Here is a 24,932-nt window from a genome sequence, read left to right as displayed (position 1 = left end):
AAAAATTGAATTTTTAAATATATATATTTTTAATTCATAATATTTTTAATTTGTATTAACGTGCATCGCACGTTATTTTTGCTAGTAATTAACAAAAGAGCATAACTGTAAGGCCTGAAATTAATTAATTCGTGATTAGCAGAGTTGATTATTATTTATTTTGGAATTAGTGAAGATTAATTGAGCCGGGATTGAATTGATTTAATTTGGAGTTTCAGGGACTGAATTGCAAATTAGCCGGTTGACAAGTCAATGGGGATTATTATATTATTTGATTACATAATATCTACCCTCCCCTACCTCTCACCATCACTCCTTCTCCCTCCCTCATCCGCTCGTGCAGACCGAGAAGCCATGGAAATGGTTCCAAGCTCTTCTTCCGTCCTATTCGCGCGATCCGACCGTCAGATTTTCATTTCGAGTTGAGATTCACGATCACCGCAACGAGGGCGTCGTTTTGACGTAAGTTTTGCTACGATCCATGAAGTTTGATTTTTGTCGGGTTGTCAGAATTTGATGATTTTCGAGTATGTTGTTCTTGAGCTAGCATAGACCGTGTATTCGAAATCGGTTTGGAAAAAGATCGAAGTTTGGATTTTATATAATTTTTGGAGCATATTTTCGAAAATGGGTCTTGGAATTTTGGTTGGATTTGGTTGTGTTTTGTTGGATTGGAAGTTGGTTTGAGTTGTTTAGAATTGTTTGATGATGTTGATGATTTTTGGTTTGACTATTTATAGCTGTTATGCCGTCGAAATCGAGTTTGAATTGGAGATTGTATTGTTTCGGTTTGATTTCCGGGTTTGTTTGAATTAGTAGATTGATATCGAATCCGTATGTTCAACATTTTCAGATTTGGGTTGACGATTCGGGTTTGGAATGAACTTGGGAGTTTGAACCGATTCGAGAATTGAAGACGGTATAGTATTGAACTTCTTGTATTGATTCGTTGTGATTCGATTGATTATTGATTTGGGTTCGTTATTATTTTCAGAATTGAATCTCCGACGAACTTGAAAGGTAAAAGAGGACATTGAAATGAATGGGGTAGAATACTCGAGTTCGATTGATTCTCGAGCCCCAAAAATCACATACTGCATGTTATTTGCTTGTGTGAACTTGATTGATTATTTTATTTACACTTGCATTCATATTGAGCCGAATATTCGATTCGTTTTGAAATTAAACGATTTAGGGAGCTATATTGAAGTGGCCTTGGATTTCGAGTTTTTCCAAGTGCTAGAATACTTCTTATAGTTGCTCTGAAGTCTAGGGGTTGAGTCGTGCGACATCCACCCCGAATGGGTGTGTAGGTGGGTTGTTTGTAGTGACTTGACCCCGGAATCCCAACCGAGTACCGATTGATATTTCGATTATCTGACTTGATAGTCCCGAGGTTTGAAGTCATGCATACATCCACTCTCTTTTTAGATATTGATGATTATTACATTTCGATATGAGATGTTTAACCGATATTGTATGTCTGTCTCTTTTACTTAATAATTATATTTCTAACCGGGTTATCCGGCTGTTGTTTTTGTTTATATGTGTACTTGGCAACAAGAGGATCAGGAGCAGGACCGAGTCGTCTGGGTTAGCTCGGGGTGAGAATGATAGAAGTGAGACACCGTGTCGTAGGGTTGTGTTTGTTGAACCTGTATTAGTTTTGTTGAGTCGTTTGAACTCTATTATCAAACTTGACATGTTGTATCTTGGAAGAACTTAGAACTCGTTTTATGGTCTTTTATTTTGAGCAGGTTTAACTCTTGCTTTGTGCGTTGGGCATTTATTTCGATTAGAAATTATTTTGGTTGGCTTGAGTGAAGCCTGGGAATTCTGTTCGATTGGCCTGTGCGCGAGCGAGACCTTACCTCGCGCGTGCGCAGGGGAGTCCTGAGGGATTGAGATTTTTGGCCCGCGCCCCAGACTTTTTTGCCTGCGCGGGCGCGAGGCATGTTAAAAAAAATTGATTCGTTTCCTCGGCTCTTTGTGTTCGATTGAAGTTAATTATTCGAGATTAGAAAATTAGAAACGGAGTCTCACATTAAGTGGTATCAGAGCGGTAAGATTCTAGGAATTGAACTAGAGTGAGCGGGGTAGATCGAGTCCGCATGAATTGAATTCTCGCATGTGATTGATTTATTTAAATGATTATTTAAATACGTGCGAGCATACTTTATTGATTCTTGAAATTAATTGAATTACATGAGTTGTGATTTAATTTGTAAAGCATGAATTACGTGATATATATCTATCTTTGTGCTATTATCTGTTTCCGAATATCCTTGAGATTCATGAGTACTCAGAGCAGAGTTTTGGACACCGAGGTTATGAGATTGAGATTGTGATTGAGATATTGTGTCCTAACCCTTTGATATCAGATGGCACCTCGACGATCTTTGAGAAGGAATCCACCACCTTTGACTCCTCCTTCTACTGAGAATCCGCCGCCAGTAGTAACTCCTTCGAATGATCAGGGTAGTACTGGAGTGGATCAGTTTTTTGCAACCGCGGCCCCTATGGAAACTCTATTGAAGAGATTTCAATCGTTCCGACTGCCTACCTTGACGGGTACCGAGAACTCCGTTGACTGTGAAAGTTGGCTAGACGACGTTGATCAGCTTTTTGATTCTCTCAACTATACCGATGACCGCAGAATCAGGCTAGTCATTCATCAGCTACAGGGTGTTGCTAAGAATTGGTGGACTACAACCAAGAGAGCAAATGAGAATCGAGGCACCGTTGTCACTTGGAGTTTATTCAAGACTGAATTCTATAAGCGATTTTTCCCTGTGTCGTACCGAAAGGAAAAGGGTGCCGAATTTGCGATTTTGAAGCAAGGGAATTTGATTATCGAGGACTATGTGAGCAAGTTTGATAGCCTCTTGAGGTTCGCACCTCACATCGCAGACAACGAGGAAGCCAAAGACGATCATTTCATCAATGGCTTGAATCCTGAGATTTTCACTTTGGTCAATACTGGGAGACCCAATAACTTCGCAGATGATATGGATCAGGCAAAGGGAGCCGAAGCTGGATTTTTGATGCAACGAGGAAATCAGTTAGCTCCTCAGCAGCAGCAGCAGAGATCTTTTCAGTTTCAGTCACAACAGCAGTCTCAGTATCAGTACCAACCTTCTCAGCAGTCGAATCAGTCTCAGAGGGTTGAGGGAGGCAACAGTGTTAGAAACAGACGAGATCAGTATAGACCGAAAGGGAAGCAATTTAAGAAGTCTGGGAACAGTTCATCGAGTTCCAGTGGCTCTAGACAGTTCAGTTCTGGGCAGAGTTCAGGGTTTTCTGGAGCTTCGTGCAGTAAGTGTGGAGGCCGTCACCCCAGTGATCAGTGTCGAGGCGTGTTTGGTAGTTGCAATATCTGCCAGCAGCCGGGTCACTTTGCTAGAGTCTGTCCTCAGCGGGTATCCGATAGAGCTCAGAACGGAAGTTCTTCTTGACCGCCAGCTCAGTCCGAGAGATCAACTTCTGCAGTACATTCTTTTCAGCCCCAGCAGCAGTCTCGTCAGGGAGGTAATAAGAATCAAAACCAACCTCATCGACAGCAGGCGAGGGTGTTTGATTTGACAGATGATCAAGCCAATGCAGCTCCGAATGACGTGATAGCAGGTAACTGTTCGATTTTTGGTTATCCTGCGTATGTTTTGATTGAAATTAATTAATTCGTGATTAGCAGAGTTGATTATTATTTATTTTGGAATTAGTGCAGATTAATTGAGCCGGGATTAAATTGATTTAATTTGGAATTTCAGGGACCGAATTGCAAATTAGCCGGTTGACAAGTCAATGAGGATTATTATATTATTTGATTACATAATATCTACCCTCCCCTACCTCTCACCATCACTCCTTCTCCCTCCCCCATCCGCTCGTGCAGACCGAGAAGCCATGGAAATGGTTCCAAGCTCTTCTTTCGTCTGATTCGCGCAATCCGACCGTCAGATTTTTATTTCGAGTTGAGATTCACGATCACCGCAATGAGGGCGTCGTTTTGACGTAAGTTTTGCTACGATCCATGAACTTTGATTTTTGTCGGGTTGTCAAAATTTGATGATTTTCGAGTATGTTGTTCTTGAGCTAGCATAGACCGTGTATTAGAAGTCGGTTTGGAAAAAGATCAAAGTTTGGATTTTATATGATTTTTGGAGCATATTTTCGAAAATGGGTCTTGGAATTTTGGTTGGATTTGGTTGTGTTTTGTTGGATTGGAAGTTGGTTTGAGTTGTTTAGAATTGTTTGATGATGTTGATGATTTTTGGTTTGACCGTTTATAGTCGTTATGTCGTCGAAATCGAGTTTGAATTGGAGATTGTATTGTTTCGATTTGATTTTTGGGTTTGTTTGAATTAGTAGATTGATATCGAATCTGTATGTTCAACATTTTCAGATTTGGGTTGACGATTCGGGTTTGGAACGAACTTGGGAGTTTGAACCGATTCGAGAATTGAAGACGGTATAGTATTGAACTTCTTGTATTGATTAGTTGTGATTCGATTGATTATTGATTTGGGTTCGTTGTTATTTTCAGAATTGAATCTCCGACGAACTTGAAAGGTAAAAGACGACATTGAAATGAATGGGGTAGAATACTCGAGTTCGATTGATTCTCGAGCCCCAAAAATCACATATTGCATGTTATTTGCTTGTGTGAACTTGATTGATTATTTTATTTACACTTGCATTCATATTGAGCCGAATATTTGATTCGTTTTGAAATTAGACGATTTAGGGAGCTATATTGAAGTGGCCTTGGATTTTGAGTATTTCCAAGTACTAGAATACTTCTTATAGTTGCTCTGAAGTCTAGGGGTTGAGTCGTGCGACATCCACCCCGAATGGGTGTGTAGGTGGGTTGTTTGTAGTGACTTGACCCCGGGATCTCAACCGAGTACCGATTGATATTTCGATTATCTGACTTGATAGTCCCGAGGTTTGAAGTCATGCATACATCCACTCTCTTTTGAGTTATTGTTGATTATTACATTTCAATATGAGATGTTTAACCGATATTGTATGTCTGTCTCTTTTACTTAGAAATTATATTTCTAACCGGGTTATCCGGCTGTTATTTTTATTTGTATGTGTACTTGGCAACAGGAGGATCAGGAGCAGGACCGAGTCGTCTGGGTTAGCTCGGGGTGAGAATGATAGAAGTGAGACATCGTGTCGTAGGGTCGTGTTTGTTGAACCTGTATTAGTTTTGTTGAGTCGTTTGAACTCTATTATCGAACTCGACATGTTGTATCTTGGAAGAACTTAGAACTCGTTGTATGGTCTTTTATTTTGAGCAAGTTTAACTCTTGCTTTGTGCGTTGGGCATTTATTTTGATTAGAAATTATTTTGGTTGGCTTGAGTAAAGCCTGGGAATTTTGTTTGATTGGCCTGCGCGCGAGCGAGGCCTTACCTCGCGCGCGCGCAAGGGAGTCCCGAGGGCTTGGGATTTTTGGCCCACGCGCGAGCTCTTCACTCGCGCGGGCGCGAGCCTTCCGCCAGGCCCTTGACCTTTTTGCCTGCGCGCGCGCGACACTATAGCTCGCGCGGGCGCGAGGCATGTTTAAAAAAAAAATTGATTCGTTTCCTCGGCTCTTTGTGTTCGATTGAAGTTAATTATTCGAGATTAGAAAATTAGAAACGGGGTCTCACAATAACACACTGAAAGTTATACACATAATTGATAAATTGAAATATTGATACAAAAACTATTTATTTTTAGTTCTTTGATCATTATTACTTATTAGATACAAATTTTTATCTCCTAAATATTATCATTATAAATTAATTAAACAATACAAATATATGTCAATATATTAAGTGCAAATTGCTCAAAAATCCCCAATGCAAACATGTTTTGCTCTGCACTCCCTAGCCATTTTTTTGTACCACATTTTTTGTTAATTTGTACCACATCTTGTATGGTTTTGTACCACATCTTTTATTGTTTTGTACCACATTTTATGACTAGGGACCCCAAAGCAAAACATGTTTGCATTTGGGGATTTTTGAGCAAATTTCCCATATATTAATTTATACAAATATATATCACAAGTTAATCATTCGAACGTTATTAGAAAACAATGCATAAAATTTAACATTATATAATTTCAATATATTTTACAATTTTAATTTAATTAACATAATTAGACAGCAATGTTGAAGAAAAAAACCAATCATTATCCATCATAGTAGAATCATTGGAAAAAACAAATGCCCTGCCAAAGAATTTCAAAAAAAAGAAGAAGAGGAAAGCAAAAGAAATGGAAGGCAAACATCAACATACAAGTCATGGACATCCCAAAAGAGTAAATCACAAGTTTTCAACAACAAAAAAAAAAAAGAAAATATATCACTATTTAAAAGCAATTATATGTAAAGTATATATAAAATAGAAAGAATAAATGATATAAACATATTTAATTATTTGAAGTCAATTACTGAAATAAAAGATTATATTCAACATATTAATGTTGTCAAAATAAAAAATTCTGAGATCATTGGTGAATAACACATCATAAGTATCGAGCTTTAAGATGTCAGCAACATGACTGAGAAAAAAGAGATAAATAAACAATAAGGAAGATCAAAAATTGTAAGTCATGAATATTTTTTAAAAAATTAAATGAATTTATGGATATTGTTAGCCGTATTTTTCTTACTATTATTACGTTCTAAAATAATTGAGATAAACATCATTTTTATTCAATTGAATAACTAATATGACACAAATGAAGTGATCCCACGTGCAAAGAACGTGTTTTTTTACTAGTATTTACAAATGAATGAATTGTATTTTTCAAAATATTTCTTACAATCAAATTATTTAAAATATATTTTCAATTAGATATAGGAAAAATTGCAAATTTGGTCTTGTATATTTGTTATTTTGCGATTTTGGTCCTCTATGTTTTCATATTTCAGTTTAGTCCTGCATGTTCCGATTTTTTGCAATTTCGGTCATTTTTATTCGAAATGCTTACGTGGCACTGCACACGTCAGCTCCACATCAGCACTGAATTTGTAACGCCCCGATTTTATCTTAATTGAATTTATTTAAGATAATCGGAGATCACAAAGTTCAAGAGCCGACTTTATTTTGATCAGGGTCTTTTTTGCAAATTTCGGAATTTTCAGGGACTAAAACGCAATTTTGGACTTTGTTAGATATTTAAGCAAGTGTTGTTGGAAATCGTGTTCAGATCAATTAAGAATTGATACCCGGTGCAGCAGAAGTTTAAAAATTTTATTTTTCGATATGGAATGATTCTATATCATGGGTATCAAAACTTTACGATTAAATTTATGCAAGTAAAAATAAAATCACAATTAAATTTTTACCTATTCAAGCAACGGCTTGATTATGGACACCAACAGAATTTAATCTGCTCTTCTTGTATATCCCGGGAACCGATGGCTTCACGATCAATCACCGGAATAAGGTCCACGAACAGAAAACAAAAACCCTCTGATTGATTGCACTAGAAATCAATCAGATGTTTATCGAAGAGAATAAACAGATTTGATCTGTTAATTCGGAATGTAATTTTTCACAAAAATCACAGACCGAATTTTCTCAAAAAGGAACAGAGGATTTTCGAAAATCCCCTTGAATTATTTAATGTGAATTTCGAAAATTGCTAGAATTAATTGTGTCAATTTTCGAACACTACACATGTATTTATAGATAATTTCTAGACTAAATTAAGTTATAATTGTATTAGAACTCTAACTCCTTAGGGCCCACAATCCATAACTTAAGCCCAACAAGCCAAGCCCGTTGTTATAGAAATTAATATAAAATTCATCATGACTCCGATTGATAAACCGATTTCACAATATGCACAGAAACCATTTCTGCACCTTTTAAAGTCAAGATAATTTTTCTGAATCCGAATTCAGTGATTTCCAAAAATGCTCATCCCTATGTCATTTTAGGAAATTCCACTCCCTTTTAGTTAAGAAGTCCAACTTTTTTTTCATTAAATTTAACTCTTTAAATTTAACTATCTCAACGGGGTTTAGTAATCCATTACTTGTGTGACCCTAAATGGTTCAGGGATATAGCTAGCCGTGGGCTCACAACTCCTTGTGACTCGGAACAACAATTTTCGACTTGCCCAACGAATCATGGTAAGAGCGTCTAGCAACATCGCCCCATGATTCCCTAGGTATCACTGATAGTGCCTGCAAGAACCAGTAGATTTTGGTTAGCGTACAGTACGGTCCCTTCATCCATATATCCCGATCGAATCAACAACCATTGGTGCATCGAGAGTCGTTCGAGATTCGATAACTATGCATTACATCTTGGAGATCAAATAGTGACATCGCATGTGTTACTAGGAAAACCGAGTAACCTAAAACACATCATGTACTCTGACCAGAGAATCGTCACACTAATATCTCCTCAGATCGCATAGGATATCCACACTCGCAAGTATGTGGTGAATCCTTGACAACAAAGCATCGACTCCTATATGTGTCGTAACTGTACCCAATCCCGACACCTGATGACCTCAATAGAGTCGGTAAATGAGTTAAAGTACAGTACTAGCATATTGAGTCTCAATAATGTTTCAAGTAGTAAGGACTAATGGTGTACAACCAAAACCGCGGACTTTATCCACTCGATAAGTGATAACCACTTGGAAAGTTCGAATAGGGTAGTTCGATCATTCATCATATGAATATCCATTTGCATGATTTGAACATCTCCATGTCCATTACCAATGAAACATGGTACTTGGCATCACAAATGCTAGTCTTAATCTCGAGCGATCCTTATCCTTATTAGCGGACGGCTCAATTGACTAGGAACTGTTTAGAATATACAGTGACTATAAGATGTGTTTCATAATAGTGATCTCTCTTTATTCACTATCTCATCTTACTTACACTATAGTATATTCAAGGTCTTTATCAAAACAACAATAGTATATCACAATATAACAATAGGAAGAAAGATAAAGATAATGCCATTAATTAATATAAATTATATTAAACAAAGATTGTTTATACATAGAGTCATAAAAGCCCTTAGCCACAAGTTGGCTAACCGGGCACCCACTCTTTCAATCTCCCACTTGCCCTAAAGCCAACTAGTCATACTACGTAATCCCATTGCTTCGCGATGTTTGTCAAACAATGATCCTGGCAAGGGCTTAGTAAGTGGATCAGCGATATTGTCTGTAAAGGCCACTCTCTCGACAGTGATGTCTCCTCTTTCCATAATCTCCTGGATGATGTGGTATTTCCTCAGTACGTGTTTGGATCTTTGATGAGACCTTGGTTCTTTTTCCTGAGCAATGGCACCACTGTTGTCGCAGTACACCGGAACTGGACCAACAGCTTCAGGAATTACGCCCAACTCTTGGACGAAATTCCTCATCCAAACGGCCTCTTTAGCAGCAGCTGATGCTGCAATGTATTTTGCCTCAGTGGTGGAATCCGCTGTGGTGTCTTTCTTGGAACTCTTCCAAGAGACAACACTGCCATTGAGCATGAATACAAATCCAGAGGTTGACTTCGAGTCATCCACGTCACTTTGGAAGCTAGAGTCGGTATAGCCTTCCAATTTCAATTCTCTTTCTCCATAAACCATGAATATATTCTTAGTCCTTCTCAAGTACTTAAAAATATCCTTCACGGCTTTCCAATGCATTTGACCGGGGTTGGCCTGATATCTGCTCGTGACACTCAGAGCAAAGGCTACATCCGGTCTGGTAGATATCATCCCATACATAATACTACCTATGGCTGACGCATATGGTATGTGTGTCATTTTCTCTATCTCTTCGTTAGTCTTGGGACACATAGACTTGGATAGAGAAACTCCATGACACATAGGTAGATGTCCTCTCTTGGACTCATCCATAGAAAACCTTTTCAATATGGTGTCGATGTAGGTTGCTTGAGTGAGTCCTATCATTCTCTTAGATCTATCTCTATAGATCTGTATCCCTAGAATATAGGATGCCTCACCCAAATCCTTCATCAAGATCTGTACACGCACGGTTCCTCCGGGTTTTTGATGAAACCAAAGTCCTTTATTGTTTCATCAAATTTCTAGTTCCAACTTCTTGATTCTTGTTTGAGACCATAAATTGATCTCTGAAGCTTGCATACCTTATGCTCGCTTCCCATGGATGTGAATCCCTCGGGCTGCATCATATAGATTTCTTCCTTAATGTTTCCATTAAGAAATGCAGTCTTCACATCCATTTGCCATATCTCATAGTCATACCATGCTGCTATGGCAATAAGGATTCTTATGGACTTGAACATTGCGACTGGTGAAAAAGTTTCATCATAGTCAACTCCTTGTCTTTGAGTATAACCTTTTGCTACCAATCGTGCCTTGTAGGTAAGTACCTTACCATCAGGCCCAAGTTTTCTCTTGTAGATCCATTTACACCCTATTGGAACAATTCCATCGGGAGAATCTACTAAAAACCAAAATTGGTTTGTATGCATCGAGTCTATTTCCGACTGCATAGCTTCAAGCCATAAATTAGAATCCGCATCAGAAATTGCTTCCTTGAAGTTTCTTGGATCACATCCAATGTCGGGTTCACTTTGATCCCCTTCAAGAAGAAGACCATATCGAATAGGAAGTCTAGAAGTCCTCTCGGATCTCCTAGGTGTAGGCGTGTCCACTGAAGGTTCTTGAGGTGTGGGATCGTTATTTTGTATCTCGGGTTCTTCTCGAATTTCTTCGAGTTCCATCATCTTGCCTTTCTTATCTAATAAGAACTCCTTCTCCATGAAGGTGGCATTCCTCGAAACAAACACTTTTGTCTCATAAGGATGATAGAAATAATATCCGATTGAATTCTTCGGATATCCTACAAAATAACATAAGGTGTATCGACTATCCAACTTATCTCCCACTGTCTGCTTCACGTAAGTAGGACATCCCCAAATCCTCAAGTACGAATACTTAGGAGCTTTGCCATTCCATAACTCGTATGGAGTTTTATCTACTGCTTTAGTGTGGACATTGTTCAACAACAATACCGCCGTTTCAAGCTCATAGCCCCAAAACGAAGGTGGGAGCTCAGTGAAGCTCATCATAGATCGAACCATGTCCAACAAAGTTCGATTGCGACGCTCCGAGACACCATTCAGCAAAGGTGTCATAGGAGGAGTCCACTGAGAGAGAATTCCATTCTCTTTTAGATAGCTCAAAAACTCGGTACTTAAGTATTCTCCACCTCGATCCGATCGAAGTGCTTTAATACTTCTACCTTGTTTGTTTTCTACTTCAGCCTTGAATTCTTTGAACTTTTCAAATGATTCAGACTTATATTTCATTAAATATAAATACCCATACCTCAAATAATCATCAATAAAGGTAATGAAGTAGGTGTGTCCAAATTTAGTACCGATACTAAATGGTCCACAAACATCTATATGGATCAAATCCAACAGGTTTTGACTACGCTCAGGCTTCCCTTTGAAAGGAGATTTAGTCATTTTTCCTTTTAGGCAGGACTCACAAGTAGGTAGAGAGTTAATATCAGACATATCAAACATGCCCTCTCCTACTAGCTTGTTCATCCTCCTTGAGGAAATATGACCTAGCCTAGCATGCCAAAGATTTGCCGGGTTTTGGCTATCGTTTTTCCTTTTATTTGTTGTTACCGGTTTATCAACATAATTAATTGGAACATCTTTTAATTTTAAGTTATATAAACCGTTTTCAAGTTGTCCATTTCCAATCAAACATTCATTCTTGTAAATATTGCAAATCCCATTCACAAAATTACAAGAAAAACCATCTCTATCAAGCATAGAAACAGAAATAATGTTTTTAACTAAATTTGGCACAAATAAAACATCTCTCAAAAATAACTTAAAATTGTTCTGCAAAACTAAATAAACGTCTCCCACTGCTTTGGCTTCAACTCTGGAACCATTTCCAAGCCTCAGCTGGGTCTCACCCATCCTAAGCTTACGACTTCTTGTCATCACCTGCAAATCATTGCAAATGTGAGATCCACATCCGGTATCCAATACCCAAGAAGTAGTATTAAGTGAAACATTTATTTCAATGTAAAACATACCCTTTGCAGTTCGCAACTGCTCGAGGTATTCCTTGCAGTTACGTTTCCAATGACCGAGTTTCTTGCAGTGATGGCAAACATCTCCAGATATGTTCACGTTTGAAGCTTTTGTCTTGGCCTTCTTTTGTGGTACAATTTTCTTGGGTGGGTCAGAACGTTTCTTACCTTTTCCACTTGGCTCCTTCTTGGAGTAAGAAGAGGAGCCAACCAAGAGTACCGGTTTATCCTTCTTTAATGTGGCCTCATAAGACACAAGCATATTGACCATCTCTTCAAGGGTGGCCTCTATCTTGTTCATATTGAAGTTCACCACAAATCCGTCAAATGACGAAGGAAGGGAAAGAAGCAATAAGTCCGCGTTTAGTTCATGCTCCAAAGTCAAATCGAGTGTTACCAATTTTTCAATGAGCCCAATCATGTGTACCCCATGCTCACGGACCGAAGTCCCATCTCGCATGCGGCATGTCATGAGCTCTTTGACGGTGGCATACCTCTCCGACCTTGACTAAGCTCCAAAAAGTTCCTTGAGGTGCATGTGTATGTCAGCAGCATTCACGGCATCCTCAAATCGCCTCTGGAGTTCATCAGACATTGAAGCTTGCATATAGCACTTGACCTTGACATCATGGTCCCACCATTGATCAAGTTTTGCCAATTCTTCCGGACTTATATTAGCCGGTGCTTCCTTTGGAGGATTCTTTTCTAACACGTAGAAAATTTTCTCCGAGTTTAGAACAATCTTTAATTTACGGAACCATTCCGTATAGTTTGCGCCAGTCAATTTGTTTTGTTCGAGAATTGAGTATAGTGGATTGCGCGAATTCATTGTAATGAAATACTGAAAAGAAACAGACAATAATCAGTGATTGTTTAATTAATTTACTAAGACATAAAATATGGCGAAATTTAATTTTATGAATTTTACTCTCACTATTTTAACGATTTCACTACCCTCTAGTAAAAATGGGAAACTCCATTTTTTAGTGGGAACATTGAGTCCAATTGATAAATCATAGTCCCGAATAATATCAGCCAACCATAATTTTCAAAAGGTAGAGCCCAATTACTTCCAAAGTAACCCCCATATTTTTACCTCATGTCCAATAAGGGCCCAATAATATGACGCCGTATATTGTGACATGTCAAGATAACCTATCAATATTAAGTTGTGATGGACGGTCGCCATGTGGATCCCCCAATAATATGAGCCAATCCCATGGGAGTTCCACCCAACTTACAACATGTGTCGATCCAATGTACAGCTTTTCGACGAACGGGCCCCCCCAATAATATGAGCCGGACCGTATCCATGGGTAGCATCTCATACATTGATCGTTGATGGAAGGTAGGAACATTTAAACAATATTTAAATTCCTTTTTATAAATCTTGATATCAATTTTAAATCATATTTAAAATGAGGGATTTTAATTTTTGAAAATTTGTCTCATCATGCAATTTATGTATGCTTGCGGGATTCATACAATTTAGTCTAAACATGCATACATCAATAATATCATATATTATTTAAGGATGATCGATCCCATTATCTAATCGACCCGTGGTTGCCAATCACGAGTCTAGGTCCAATCCTAGGTGATATGCAAGTATGCAATGCAATCCTATTACATTGAGCTTCCATTTACATTTCTTCGGTCTTTATCGTCTGCTGGGCCCACCATTGTCTTTAAATCTTTATCTCCCACTAAGTCTAACAAATTTACAATAAATTTCGATGACAAGTAGGGGATACATATTTAAGGGGTGGGAACGGGCCATAAACCAAGCCCACTTTTTATTACAAATGACAATTCAAATTGTGCTATAAACCAAGCCCATTAATAAAACCCAACAACAATAAAACCAAATGTAAATTACCTAACATACACCTAAAACATTACTCATGGCAATCGATCATCCTCTTATCCAATAATTAATTCAATAATTAAAACATTGGATAACATGCAATGACATCATAATTAAAAGATAAAATCATATTTTATCTAATACTTTCATAAGATCATATCTTATCATCAATTGTACCAAAATAATTAATTTTATAAAATCTAATTTAACGGATAAAATTTACAAATTTTCCAAAAATTCAAATTTATCCAAAAATCAATTTTAAAAATTTCGGACTCAAACAATTTGATCCGATGCCTCGTGGACCAATCAAAAACAATTTTCGATCGGACCAAAAACTAAAATTTCAAAAATTTAAAATTTTAATTAAAATTAATTTTAATTTTTCCCGGGCTACCCGGGACAATCCCAGGCAGCCCGCGCCCCAAAATGAGGGCCGGGCAGGGCAGCCCGTCGCTGCCCAAGATCAAATCGCTGCCCATGGGCAGCACCGTGGCCCAATGTGCCCATTAAATTTTAATTTAAAATTTTGTTTTTGTTTCAAAAACCCGAGGCCAAAAATTTTGTACAATCGATTAATTTAATCGTTTGATCTGAGCAACCTGGATCTGATACCACTGTTGGAAATCGTGTTCAGATCAATTAAGAATTGATACCCGGTGCAGCGAAAGTTTAAAAATTTTTATTTTTCGATATGGAACGATTCTATATCATGGGTATCAAAACTTTACGATTAAATTTATGCAAGTAAAAATAAAATCACAATTAAAGTTTTACCTATTCAAGCAACGGCTTGATTATGGACACCAACAGAATTTAATCTGCTCTTCTTGTATATCCCGGGAACCGATGGCTTCACGATCAATCACCGGAATAAGGTCCACAAACAGAAATCAAAAACCCTCTGATTGATTGCACTAGAAATCAATCAGATGTTTATCGAAGAGAATAAACAGATTTGATCTGTTAATTCGGAATGTAATTTTTCACAAAAATCACAGACCGAATTTTCTCAAAAAGGAACAGAGGATTTTCGAAAATCCCCTTGAATTATTTTATGTGAATTTCGAAAATTGCTAGAATTAATTGTGTCAATTTTCGAACACTACACATGTATTTATAGATAATTTCTAGACTAAATTAAGTTATAATTGTATTAGAACTCTAACTCCTTAGGGCCCACAATCCATAACTTAAGCCCAACAAGCCAAGCCCGTTGTTATAGAAATTAATATAAAATTCATCATGACTCCGATTGATAAACCGATTTCACAATATGCACAGAAACCATTTCTGCACCTTTTAAAGTCAAGATAATTTTTCTGAATCCGAATTCAGTGATTTCCAAAAATGCTCATCCCTATGTCATTTTAGGAAATTCCACTCCCTTTTAGTTAAGAAGTCCAACTTCTTTTTCATTAAATTTAACTCTTTAAATTTAACTATCTCAACGGGGTTTAGTAATCCATTACTTGTGTGACCCTCAATGGTCCAGGGATACAGCTAGCCGTGGGCTCACAACTCCTTGTGACTCGGAACAACAATTTCCGACTTGCCCAACGAATCATGGTAAGAGCGTCTAGCAACATCGCCCCATGATTCCCTAGGTATCACTGATAGTGCCTGCAAGAACCAGTAGATTTTGGTTAGCGTACAGTACGGTCCCTTCATCCATATATCCCGATCGAATCAACAACCATTGGTGCATCGAGAGTCGTTCGAGATTCTATAACTATGCATTACATCTTGGAGATCAAATAGTGACATCGCATGTGTTACTAGGAAAACCGAGTAACCTAAAACACATCATGTACTCTGGCCAGAGATTCGTCACACTAATATCTCCTCAGATCGCATAGGATATCCACACTCGCAAGTATGTGGTGAATCCTTGACAACAAAGCATCGACTCCTATATGTGTCATAACTGTACCCAATCCCGACACCTGATGACCCCAATAGAGTCGGTAAACGAGTCAAAGTACAGTACTAGCATATTGAATCTCAATGATGTTTCAAGTAGTAAGGACTAATGGTGTACAACCAAAACCGCGGACTTTATCCACTCGATAAGTGATAACCACTTGGAAAGTCCGAATAGGGTAGTTCGATCATTCATCATATGAATATCCATTTGCATGCTTTGAACATCTCCATTTCCATTACCAATGAAACATGGTACTTGGCATCACAAATGCTAGTCTCAATCTCGAGCGATCTTTATCCTTATTAGCGGATGACTCAATTGACTAGGAACTGTTTAGAATATACAATGACTATAAGATGTGTTTCATAATAGTGATCTCTTTTTATTCACTATCTCATCTTACTTACACTATAGTATATTCAAGGTCTTTATCAAAACAACAATAGTATATCACAATATAACAATATGAATAAAGATAAAGATAATGCCATTAATTAATGTAAATTATATTAAACAAAGATTGTTTATACATAGAGTCATAAAAGCCCTTAGCCACAAGTTGGCTAACCGGGCACCCACTCTTTCAAGTGTTGACTCTTTTCTTCACTTCACCTCCTCCCTCACGCCTCCTCCCTCCATTGAAGACGCCTCCAACGTCTCCCAAGCTTTCCATATTTCATCCCGAGCTCGATCCGTCCGTTAGAAATTATTTCTGAAGGCAGATTAGCAATCACGGCTGCGAGAGCTTCGTTCTATCGTAAGTTTTTCTACGATCAGGTCCTTTCTAGTTTTTGGATGTTGTTAGAATCGTTCGAAATTCGAGTATGTTGATCTTGGCAGAGTTCTGATCGTTTATTATCTGTCGGTTTTGAAATAGAGCGACGTTCGGAATTGTTATAAATTTTTGAAGGGATTTTCGAAAGTTGAGTTTTATGATTTGTTAGAATTGGTTTTTTTGAGGGATTGTTGGTTTAATTGAGTCTATTGGATTGATATTATGTTGTCTACATTTCCGGTTTGATCAGATTATAGCCGTTATGCCGTCAGTTTGAAGTTTGGATATCGTTTCGTAGTTTTGATTGAGTTATGTTTGATTGAGAGATTGAATGCCAATATTGATCTTGATTACTTCTTTTGATAGATTTATTGAAGCTATCGGAGTTGCAAGATTTCAGCTTTGTGTAGCTTTGAAGATTGTAGCCGGTATAGTATCGGTTTCTTATTATCGATTGAAAAAGTTTGATTGAATCTTGTTTGAGGAATCGTTGTTGTTTCCAGGTTTGGAGCATCGACGTTGTTGAAAAGAGTTACAAGAGGACTTGGATTGGAATGGAACGAGTGACTTGAATCCGACTTGATTCGAGTGTTCCGAAAAAATCACATACTTGCATGTTATTTGATTATTTGAGTTATTTGAGTTATGTTTTGCATTGCATTCATATTGAGCTAAGAATCCTTGATTTGAACAGCGGGCAAGACGGCCTTTTTATGATAGACGTTTTGGGGATTATATTGTGAGTGGCCTGGGTGTAGCCATTTCACCTAGTGCTAGCATACTCCTTATAGTCGCACCAAAGTCTAGAGGATGGAGATATGTAGCACCACCTCGATTGGGGGAGTCGGTGAGTCGTTTACGTGATCTCGTCCTCGGGATCTCAAAAGCAAAAGCACCAAAGTCTAGAGGATGTAGATTTTATTCGAACTCGTTTTGTATCGGTTATGGAACTTAGATTGATGCATGTTCTATTAGTTTGAGATTGTATAACTCTAGAACTACTGTTTGGATGTGTTGATGCATGTTTTAGATTGAAGATTGAATTATTGTTGGATTGAGTTTGTAAGGAATAGCATACCCTGTTCTGTAATTTTTCTGGGCAAGGGGGTGCGCTCGATCCTAGGATATTGCAGGATCGAGTGCGGCCCCTGTGTTTTTCTCGGCAGAGAGTTCAGGAATATGGTGCGCTCGATCCTGGAATTTTCTAGGATCGAGCGCGGCACTATTCATTCAAAAAAAAAAAATTATTTCCTTTTCTTTTAGGCTTTGATTAATGATGTTTAATTATGGATTATTTGATATTATCCGATTAGAATCGAGTTCTCACAGAATTGGTGTCACGTCAGCGCCACATCGAAAAAATGACTAAAATTGCCAAAAAACTAAAGATAGCGGACTAAAACTAAAATCTGAAAATATAAAAGACTGAAATCGCAAAGTGACAAACATACAGGACCAAAAAAATAATTTTTCCTTAGATATATATTACTATAGAATTTAAAAGTTATTTTCTTTAAAAATAAAAATTTTATTTATAGTAAATTTAGATTCTATATCATTTTCAATTTCGAACAAAATTCTGCATGAGTTTTCCTTCAAATTATTATTAGGTTAAATCCTAAAGTGTGCCGTACACAAAACTAAAGTGCATTGGAGACATCACCATTGTGACGTTGAAACTTTTTTTGAATTATGTTGTTTCAAATAACTCAACTTGATTGGCCAAGTGCTGGAAAAAAAAATTCAAGAGAAAAAACATTAATCTAAAATCATAAATATTATCAAAAAGTAAAAATTTCTCTCGTATAATTATCTTAACGTAAATCTTATAAAACGGAATAGGTGTATCAATTCGGGTGAGACAGATGGATTCGAGTTGGTTTGTCGACATGGTATTGCTAAATAATTTCTCAACCTGAACCCGAATAAATCCGAAAATAACCAATTCAAACTCGAACCCGACTAATCCGATCAACCCAAACCAAACCAATCCAATTTGATTTTTGATTTTTTTAAAAAAATAATTAAATGCACATAATAATCATTAGTATATTTTGATTTTAATACATAACAACAAAATCTCGCGTATATATAATTTAAATTTTAAAGTTTAATTGTGAAAAATTTAAAATATACTTACTATACAAAAATAAACATTTATTTTTTTAAAATTTTTTTTTACAAAATAATTATTACATGATAAAAATTTATGATAAAATATAAAATAATTTTCTTTCAAATATACAATATATAAAAATATAGTCAATATTTCATAATTCTATAAATAACTAAATAAGTTTTAAAAAATTGGGACATTTCGCGTTGACCCAAATCTGACCCAACTCCATCATTTTTTCGGGTCCAACCCGATCTGATCCGAACCCAAAAGCCTCAACCCTAATCTGATATTTCTCTGGTCGACTCGGGTTGAGTTCAATTTGACACCCCTAAACTTCACAATAAATAATAAATTTTAATTAAAAGTTTTTTGAGCAAGACAAACAATTATAAGTTGAAAATAAAGAATTTTTAAAAGATTTTTGGGATACTTTTCTAATTTAATAGAGTGTGTAACCCACTATATAACGGAACATGAAAGGGCCCGTGTCCTGATTTAATATTTAATGATCAAACAGTCAGGATTAATTAATTAAAACAGCGAAAATGAGTTAAAAATTTGCGTTTTGGGTACATAAAATTCGGCATGACCTATTCGTAAATAGGACATTCCAAAGACATGTACAACACAACCAGCAATATATATACTCGAAAATAGAGTCACAACTCCAATTTACAAACCTATAGCCGCACTGGCCAGGACTAAACACATACAGAGCCGGCAAGGCTCGATCACACAAATAACAATCCAAAACAAAATCCAAAACTATCGATACAGATACACGGGGCATCACCCCGGCAAATATAAAACTCGCTAAATTGACATATACATATATCTTGGAACGCGACTCCACGCTCGACTCACTGGGTACCACTAGATGACGCTTCACCAGACGCGTCAAATCCCCCTGGATAAACTGCTATGGAATCACAAACAACCACAGCATAAAAAAAAAAAAAAACAGGGGTCGGATCCCAGTACGACGAACTATAAAAATTACGAAAAATATAACTGACATAAATAAAATCAAGTACAATGCAATGAAATGCAATGTAATGCGTGATAGGTATCAATAGAATAAGGGATACCAAATGGAGTCCAAACGAAACGTATCACAATAATCTCAGTGGCCACCCATGCCAGGAACGCAGCAGACCTCGAATCATCACTGCTAATCCATGCACGTAGCATCGGAGGGTGACAGGAGCGACCCGTCTAGCCTCATGCTATCATCAGGAGTGTCGTACGTAGCATCGGAGGGTGACAGGAGCTACCTGTTCGTGCCTCATGCTATCTCAAGAGTGCACTAAACAATGTCACTCGCTCCATGATGACTCAATATATCTTAAGAGATCAATATCAATAGAAATCAAAGGAGTCAAGGCTCAACATGCTATGAAAAACTGTTAACGCGCTTATTTGACGAATATCACTTAATATTTTACAATAAAAATATATTTGAAATTTATTTTATTTTATTAAAAGAAAATAGAGATTATTCTCAATTCTACATATTAACAATTAATGTAAATGAGTAGATGCAATCATATAATTCACATAAGTACATAAAGCACGTTATCACTCATTACAAAATACTTAATATCATTACATGTCATTATAGGCGTCGTAATGTAAACAACTCATACGTACCTCAACCAACACTTAATTTATCACATAATATCTCAAGTAATTCTCGAAAAGTCCAATCCTGTGGAAAACCATTTTATATCGTATTAATTCCTGTGCATAACCAACTATCGAATATACGACTTTACAAGTCGACAAACCCAAATATAACTAATCTGAAATTTTCCAGAAAATTGCTCATACATACTGAAAATCATATATACTAGTTCTAACACAACTAATCAACCACATAATGATTGAAACAACTATAAACGTCAAAAATTCCAACTTATATAAATCTGGATTTTCCAAAATTCCACAATTAAGTCTGGAAATTTCGTTTGATACCTCGAATCAACGAAAATGTTGTTCCTTCATCCAAAACACAACAATTATCAATTCCTTGAATCAAATTCCAACCAAAAATCGCATAATTTGAACTAAAATCTTCTCACCCCAAAACAGCCTCTCAAGTTGCGATTAAGGACTAAAAAGTAAACTCAAATCGTCCCTAATTCGAGCACCACAAAGACTGGTGATGACTGCGGCGGTAATCGGCCGAAAAACGTGGACAGAGGGGCGACGGGTTTTCGAGTGCTGCGAGGAAACCTAACAAAAGAGGTATCAAAAGATAGGTCTCGTCATGAGGATTCTAGAACTATATTTCTTTTCAAAAATCGATCACAAACGAAGGAGATACGAGCATTTAAAGCGACGAGAAAAGTTTGGAAAACAAAAGAACAAGAAGAGTCGGGCGAAGATGACGATAAAGGGAGGAGAGAGAAGATAAGATAATATCTATTTAATATATATCTTGTTTAATTGTGTGTATTCTTTTATTTTATTTGGGGTTAAAACTTGACCCGCTTTGAGTTATTTCAACTCCTGTGTGATTTATAAATCAAATATGCAATTTAATATCGTTCATAAACCGATATTTATTAATACATATTTGTAACACACAAATTAATTAACATATTAAAATCGGGTCCTTACATTTCTCCCCCTCTAAAAAGAAAATTTCGTCCTCAAAATTAACACACATCAAACTTATATAAAAAGGAATCAAACATCTACCACTGATAGTACATAGGGAAATCAGAGTACATGGCATAATTCATCACATTTTCAAACAAATGAGGCCATTCTTGACGCATTCTAGACTCCAATTCCCATGTAGCTTCTTCTCTCCCATGTCTACTCCATTCCACCATAACCAAAGGAATCGTCTTGTTCCTAAGTTGCTTTTCTTTACGATCAAGAATCTGCACTGGATACTCAACATAGCTAAGGGAACTATCCAACTCCACATCATCAGCCCTCAAGATATTAGAAGGATCGGGTTCATACTTCCGCAGCATAGATACGTGAAATACATCATGTATCGCTGACAAACTCTGCGACAAGTTCAAACGATAAGCCAAAATACCAATCTTCTCAACAATCTCGTACGGACCGATATAACGAGGAGCTAATTTCCCTTTACGCCCAAATCTCATAGTACCACAAAATGGTGATACTTTCAAGAAAACAAAATCGCCAACTTGAAATTCTAAAGGTCTGCGTCTATTATTAGCATAGCTGGCTTGATGATCCTGGGCTACTTTCATTCTTTTCCTGATCAGTTCAACTTTTTCTTTCATCTCTTGGATAAACTCTGGTCCTGACAATTGTCGTTCTCCTAATTCTTCCCAACATATCGAAGATCTACATTTTCTGTCATACAAGGCTTCAAATGGTGTCATCCCGATAGATACTTGATAACTATTATTGTAAGAGAATTCAACCAAAGCTAAAGATTCTTTCCAACCACCACTGAAATCCATCACAACAGCTCGTAATAAATCTTCAAGCGTCTGAATAGTTCTTTCAGATTGACCATCTGTCTGTGGATGATAGGCAGTACTCATGGCCAATTTAGAACCCAAAGCTGATTGCAAACTAGCCCAAAACTTAGAAGTAAATTTGGGATCGCGGTCTGATACGATAGTAACTGGCACACCATGTAATTTCACTATCTGATCAATGTACATTTTCTCCATTTTCGTATATGTCCAAGTACGATCATAAGGAATAAAATGGGCAGATTTAGACAATCTATCCACAATAACCCAAATGGCATCACAACCGCGATTAGATCGAGGTAGGTGTGTCACAAAATCCATAGTAATGTGTTCCCAATTCCCCTGTGGTACTTCAAGACTAAGTAACATACCACCTGGTCTCATTCTTTCAGCCTTCACTTGTTGACACGTCAAACACTTAGCCACAAAGTCAGAAATATCTTTCTTCATACCTTCCCACCAGTAATGGGCTTTCAAGATATGATACATCTTTCTAATTTTAGGATGTATACTATGTCTACTACAATGAGCTTCTCGTAGTATATCTTCTTTCAAGTCTATCAAACTTGGAACCACAAGTCTACCATTATAACGCAAACATCCATCAGAAGAAACAATGAATTTCCCTGACTGACCTGCTGGAGTTAATTCTTTCAAGTTATGAATGTATGGATCAGTCGTTTGTGCTGCTTTGATTTTCGAAATTATTCGTGGTTCAACTTGAATAGATGAAACTATGAAATGATTACCTTTAGCTCGATAGGTCCATCCTGAAGTTCCCAAATGCTTATGAACTTTAGAAATAGTTAAAGACGCCAACATCTTAGTATGAACTTTTCTGCTCAAAGCATCTGCAACTTGATTCACATTTTCTGGCTGGTATTGAATATCACAGTCAAAATCCTTAAGCAACGTTGTCTCATATTCAAATCAGACTGTGTGAATAAATATTTCAGACTCTTATGATCGGAATAAATCACAAACTGCTCACCGTACAGATAATGACGTCATATTTTCAATGCATGCACAATGGCAGCCAATTCTAAATCATGAACTGGATAACGAGTCTCATGTGGTTTCAATTGACGAGATGCATACGCAATCACTCGTCCATTTTGCATCAAAACACAACCCAGTCCATTCAAAAAAGCATCTGTACAGACAACAAATCCACCTGAGCCCGAAGGTAATGCTAGTACTGGAGTCGTAGTCAGTTTTTCTTTCAAAGTCTGAAAACTAGCTTCACATTCCTCATTCCACACAAAACGTCGATCTTTTGGCGTCAATATAGTCATAGGCCTTGCTATATCAGAAAATCCATTAATAAAACGCCTGTAATATCCAGCTAGACCCAAAAAACTACGAATTTCAGAGACATTGATTGGTCGAGACCAATTAAGAACAACTTTAATTTTACTAGGATCGACAGATACCCCTTGTGTTGATATCACATGTCCTAGAAATAATACTCTGTCCAACCAAAATTCACACTTCGAAAACTTAGCATATAATTGTGCCGTTCTGAGTTTCTGAAGTACTAATGTCGAATGTTCTTTATGCTCCTTCCTTGACTTAGAATAAATCAAAATGTCATCAATAAACACGATAACAAATCGATCTATAAACTCCCGAAACACACAATTTATTAAATCCATGAAAACCGCTGGAGCATTAGTCAACCCAAAAGGCACAACTAAAAATTCATAATGTACATAACGCGTGCGAAATGCTGTTTTGGGAACATCTTCTTCTCGAACTCGAAGTTGATGATATACGGAACGAAGATCAATTTTAGAATACACAGATGTACCCTGCAACTGATCAAACAAGTCATCAATTCGTGGCAAAGGATACTTATTCTTCACAGTATCCCGATTCAATTGCCGATAATCGATGCACATTCTCATCGTTCCGTCTTTCTTTTTTACAAACAAGACTGGAGCACCCCAAGGTGACACACTTGGTCTAATATAACCTTTTTCCAGCAAATTTTGCAATTGCGTCTTAAGTTCTTTCAATTCTGCTGGAGCTAATCGATATGGGGCTCGAAAAATAGGAATTATCCCTGGCTTCAACTCAATGCTAAGATCTACTTCCCTTTGAGGCGGAAAACCCGGAATCTCATCAGGAAATACATAAAATCTTTGACGACAGGAATATATAAAACTTTCAATTTCTCTTCCTTCGTCTCATCAAGAGCATAGATCATAAATCCTTCATTTCCTATCGACAATAATCTAAACATTTCCATTGCCGATACTAATGGAATGCGAGATTGTGAATCATTACCATAAAAATTCCACTTATTGCCATAATACGGTCTAAATCTCACAATTCCATGAAAACAATCAACAGTAGCTCTATAATTCATCAGTGTATCCATACCCAAAATACAGTCAAAATCTGTGAGACCTCGGTTCTAAACATCTAATTAAGAAGTAAACAATAATTAAGCATCCAAGATCTAAGAACTAAAAGCAAAGCAAAGGAATTTTTTTTTTTTTTTTTTTAAAGAGGGCCGCGCTCGGGCGGCCAAAAACTGCCGCTCGAGCGCGCCCTGGACAGAGGCGCTACTGGTCTCGGGGTGGGGTGCACTCGGGCTGCTAAAAATTGCAGCTCGGGCGCCCCCTACAGCAGAAACAGAACAGCAGAAAGCATGCTTGCAACTCCATCTAAATCTATTCCAATGCAATCCAAATCAA

General features: G+C 37.1%; 1 protein-coding gene across 1 annotated transcript; it reads left to right on the top strand.

Moving 5' to 3' along the window:
• Nucleotides 1-882: 882 nt before the first annotated feature.
• LOC140866352 (uncharacterized) lies at nucleotides 883-3,576 on the top strand. The gene is made up of 3 exons (XM_073271330.1): nucleotides 883-919; nucleotides 995-1,020; nucleotides 2,382-3,576. The coding sequence occupies exon 3, from the start codon at nucleotides 2,382-2,384 to the stop codon at nucleotides 3,453-3,455; it is 1,074 nt and encodes a 357-aa protein (XP_073127431.1). The 5' UTR covers nucleotides 883-919; nucleotides 995-1,020; the 3' UTR covers nucleotides 3,456-3,576.
• The last annotated feature ends 21,356 nt before the right edge of the window (nucleotides 3,577-24,932 follow it).

The sequence above is a fragment of the Henckelia pumila genome, chromosome 4 (genome assembly GCF_033568475.1).
Source record: "Henckelia pumila isolate YLH828 chromosome 4, ASM3356847v2, whole genome shotgun sequence".
Taxonomy (NCBI): domain Eukaryota; kingdom Viridiplantae; phylum Streptophyta; class Magnoliopsida; order Lamiales; family Gesneriaceae; genus Henckelia; species Henckelia pumila.
This window is presented reverse-complemented; position numbering and strand designations above follow the sequence as displayed.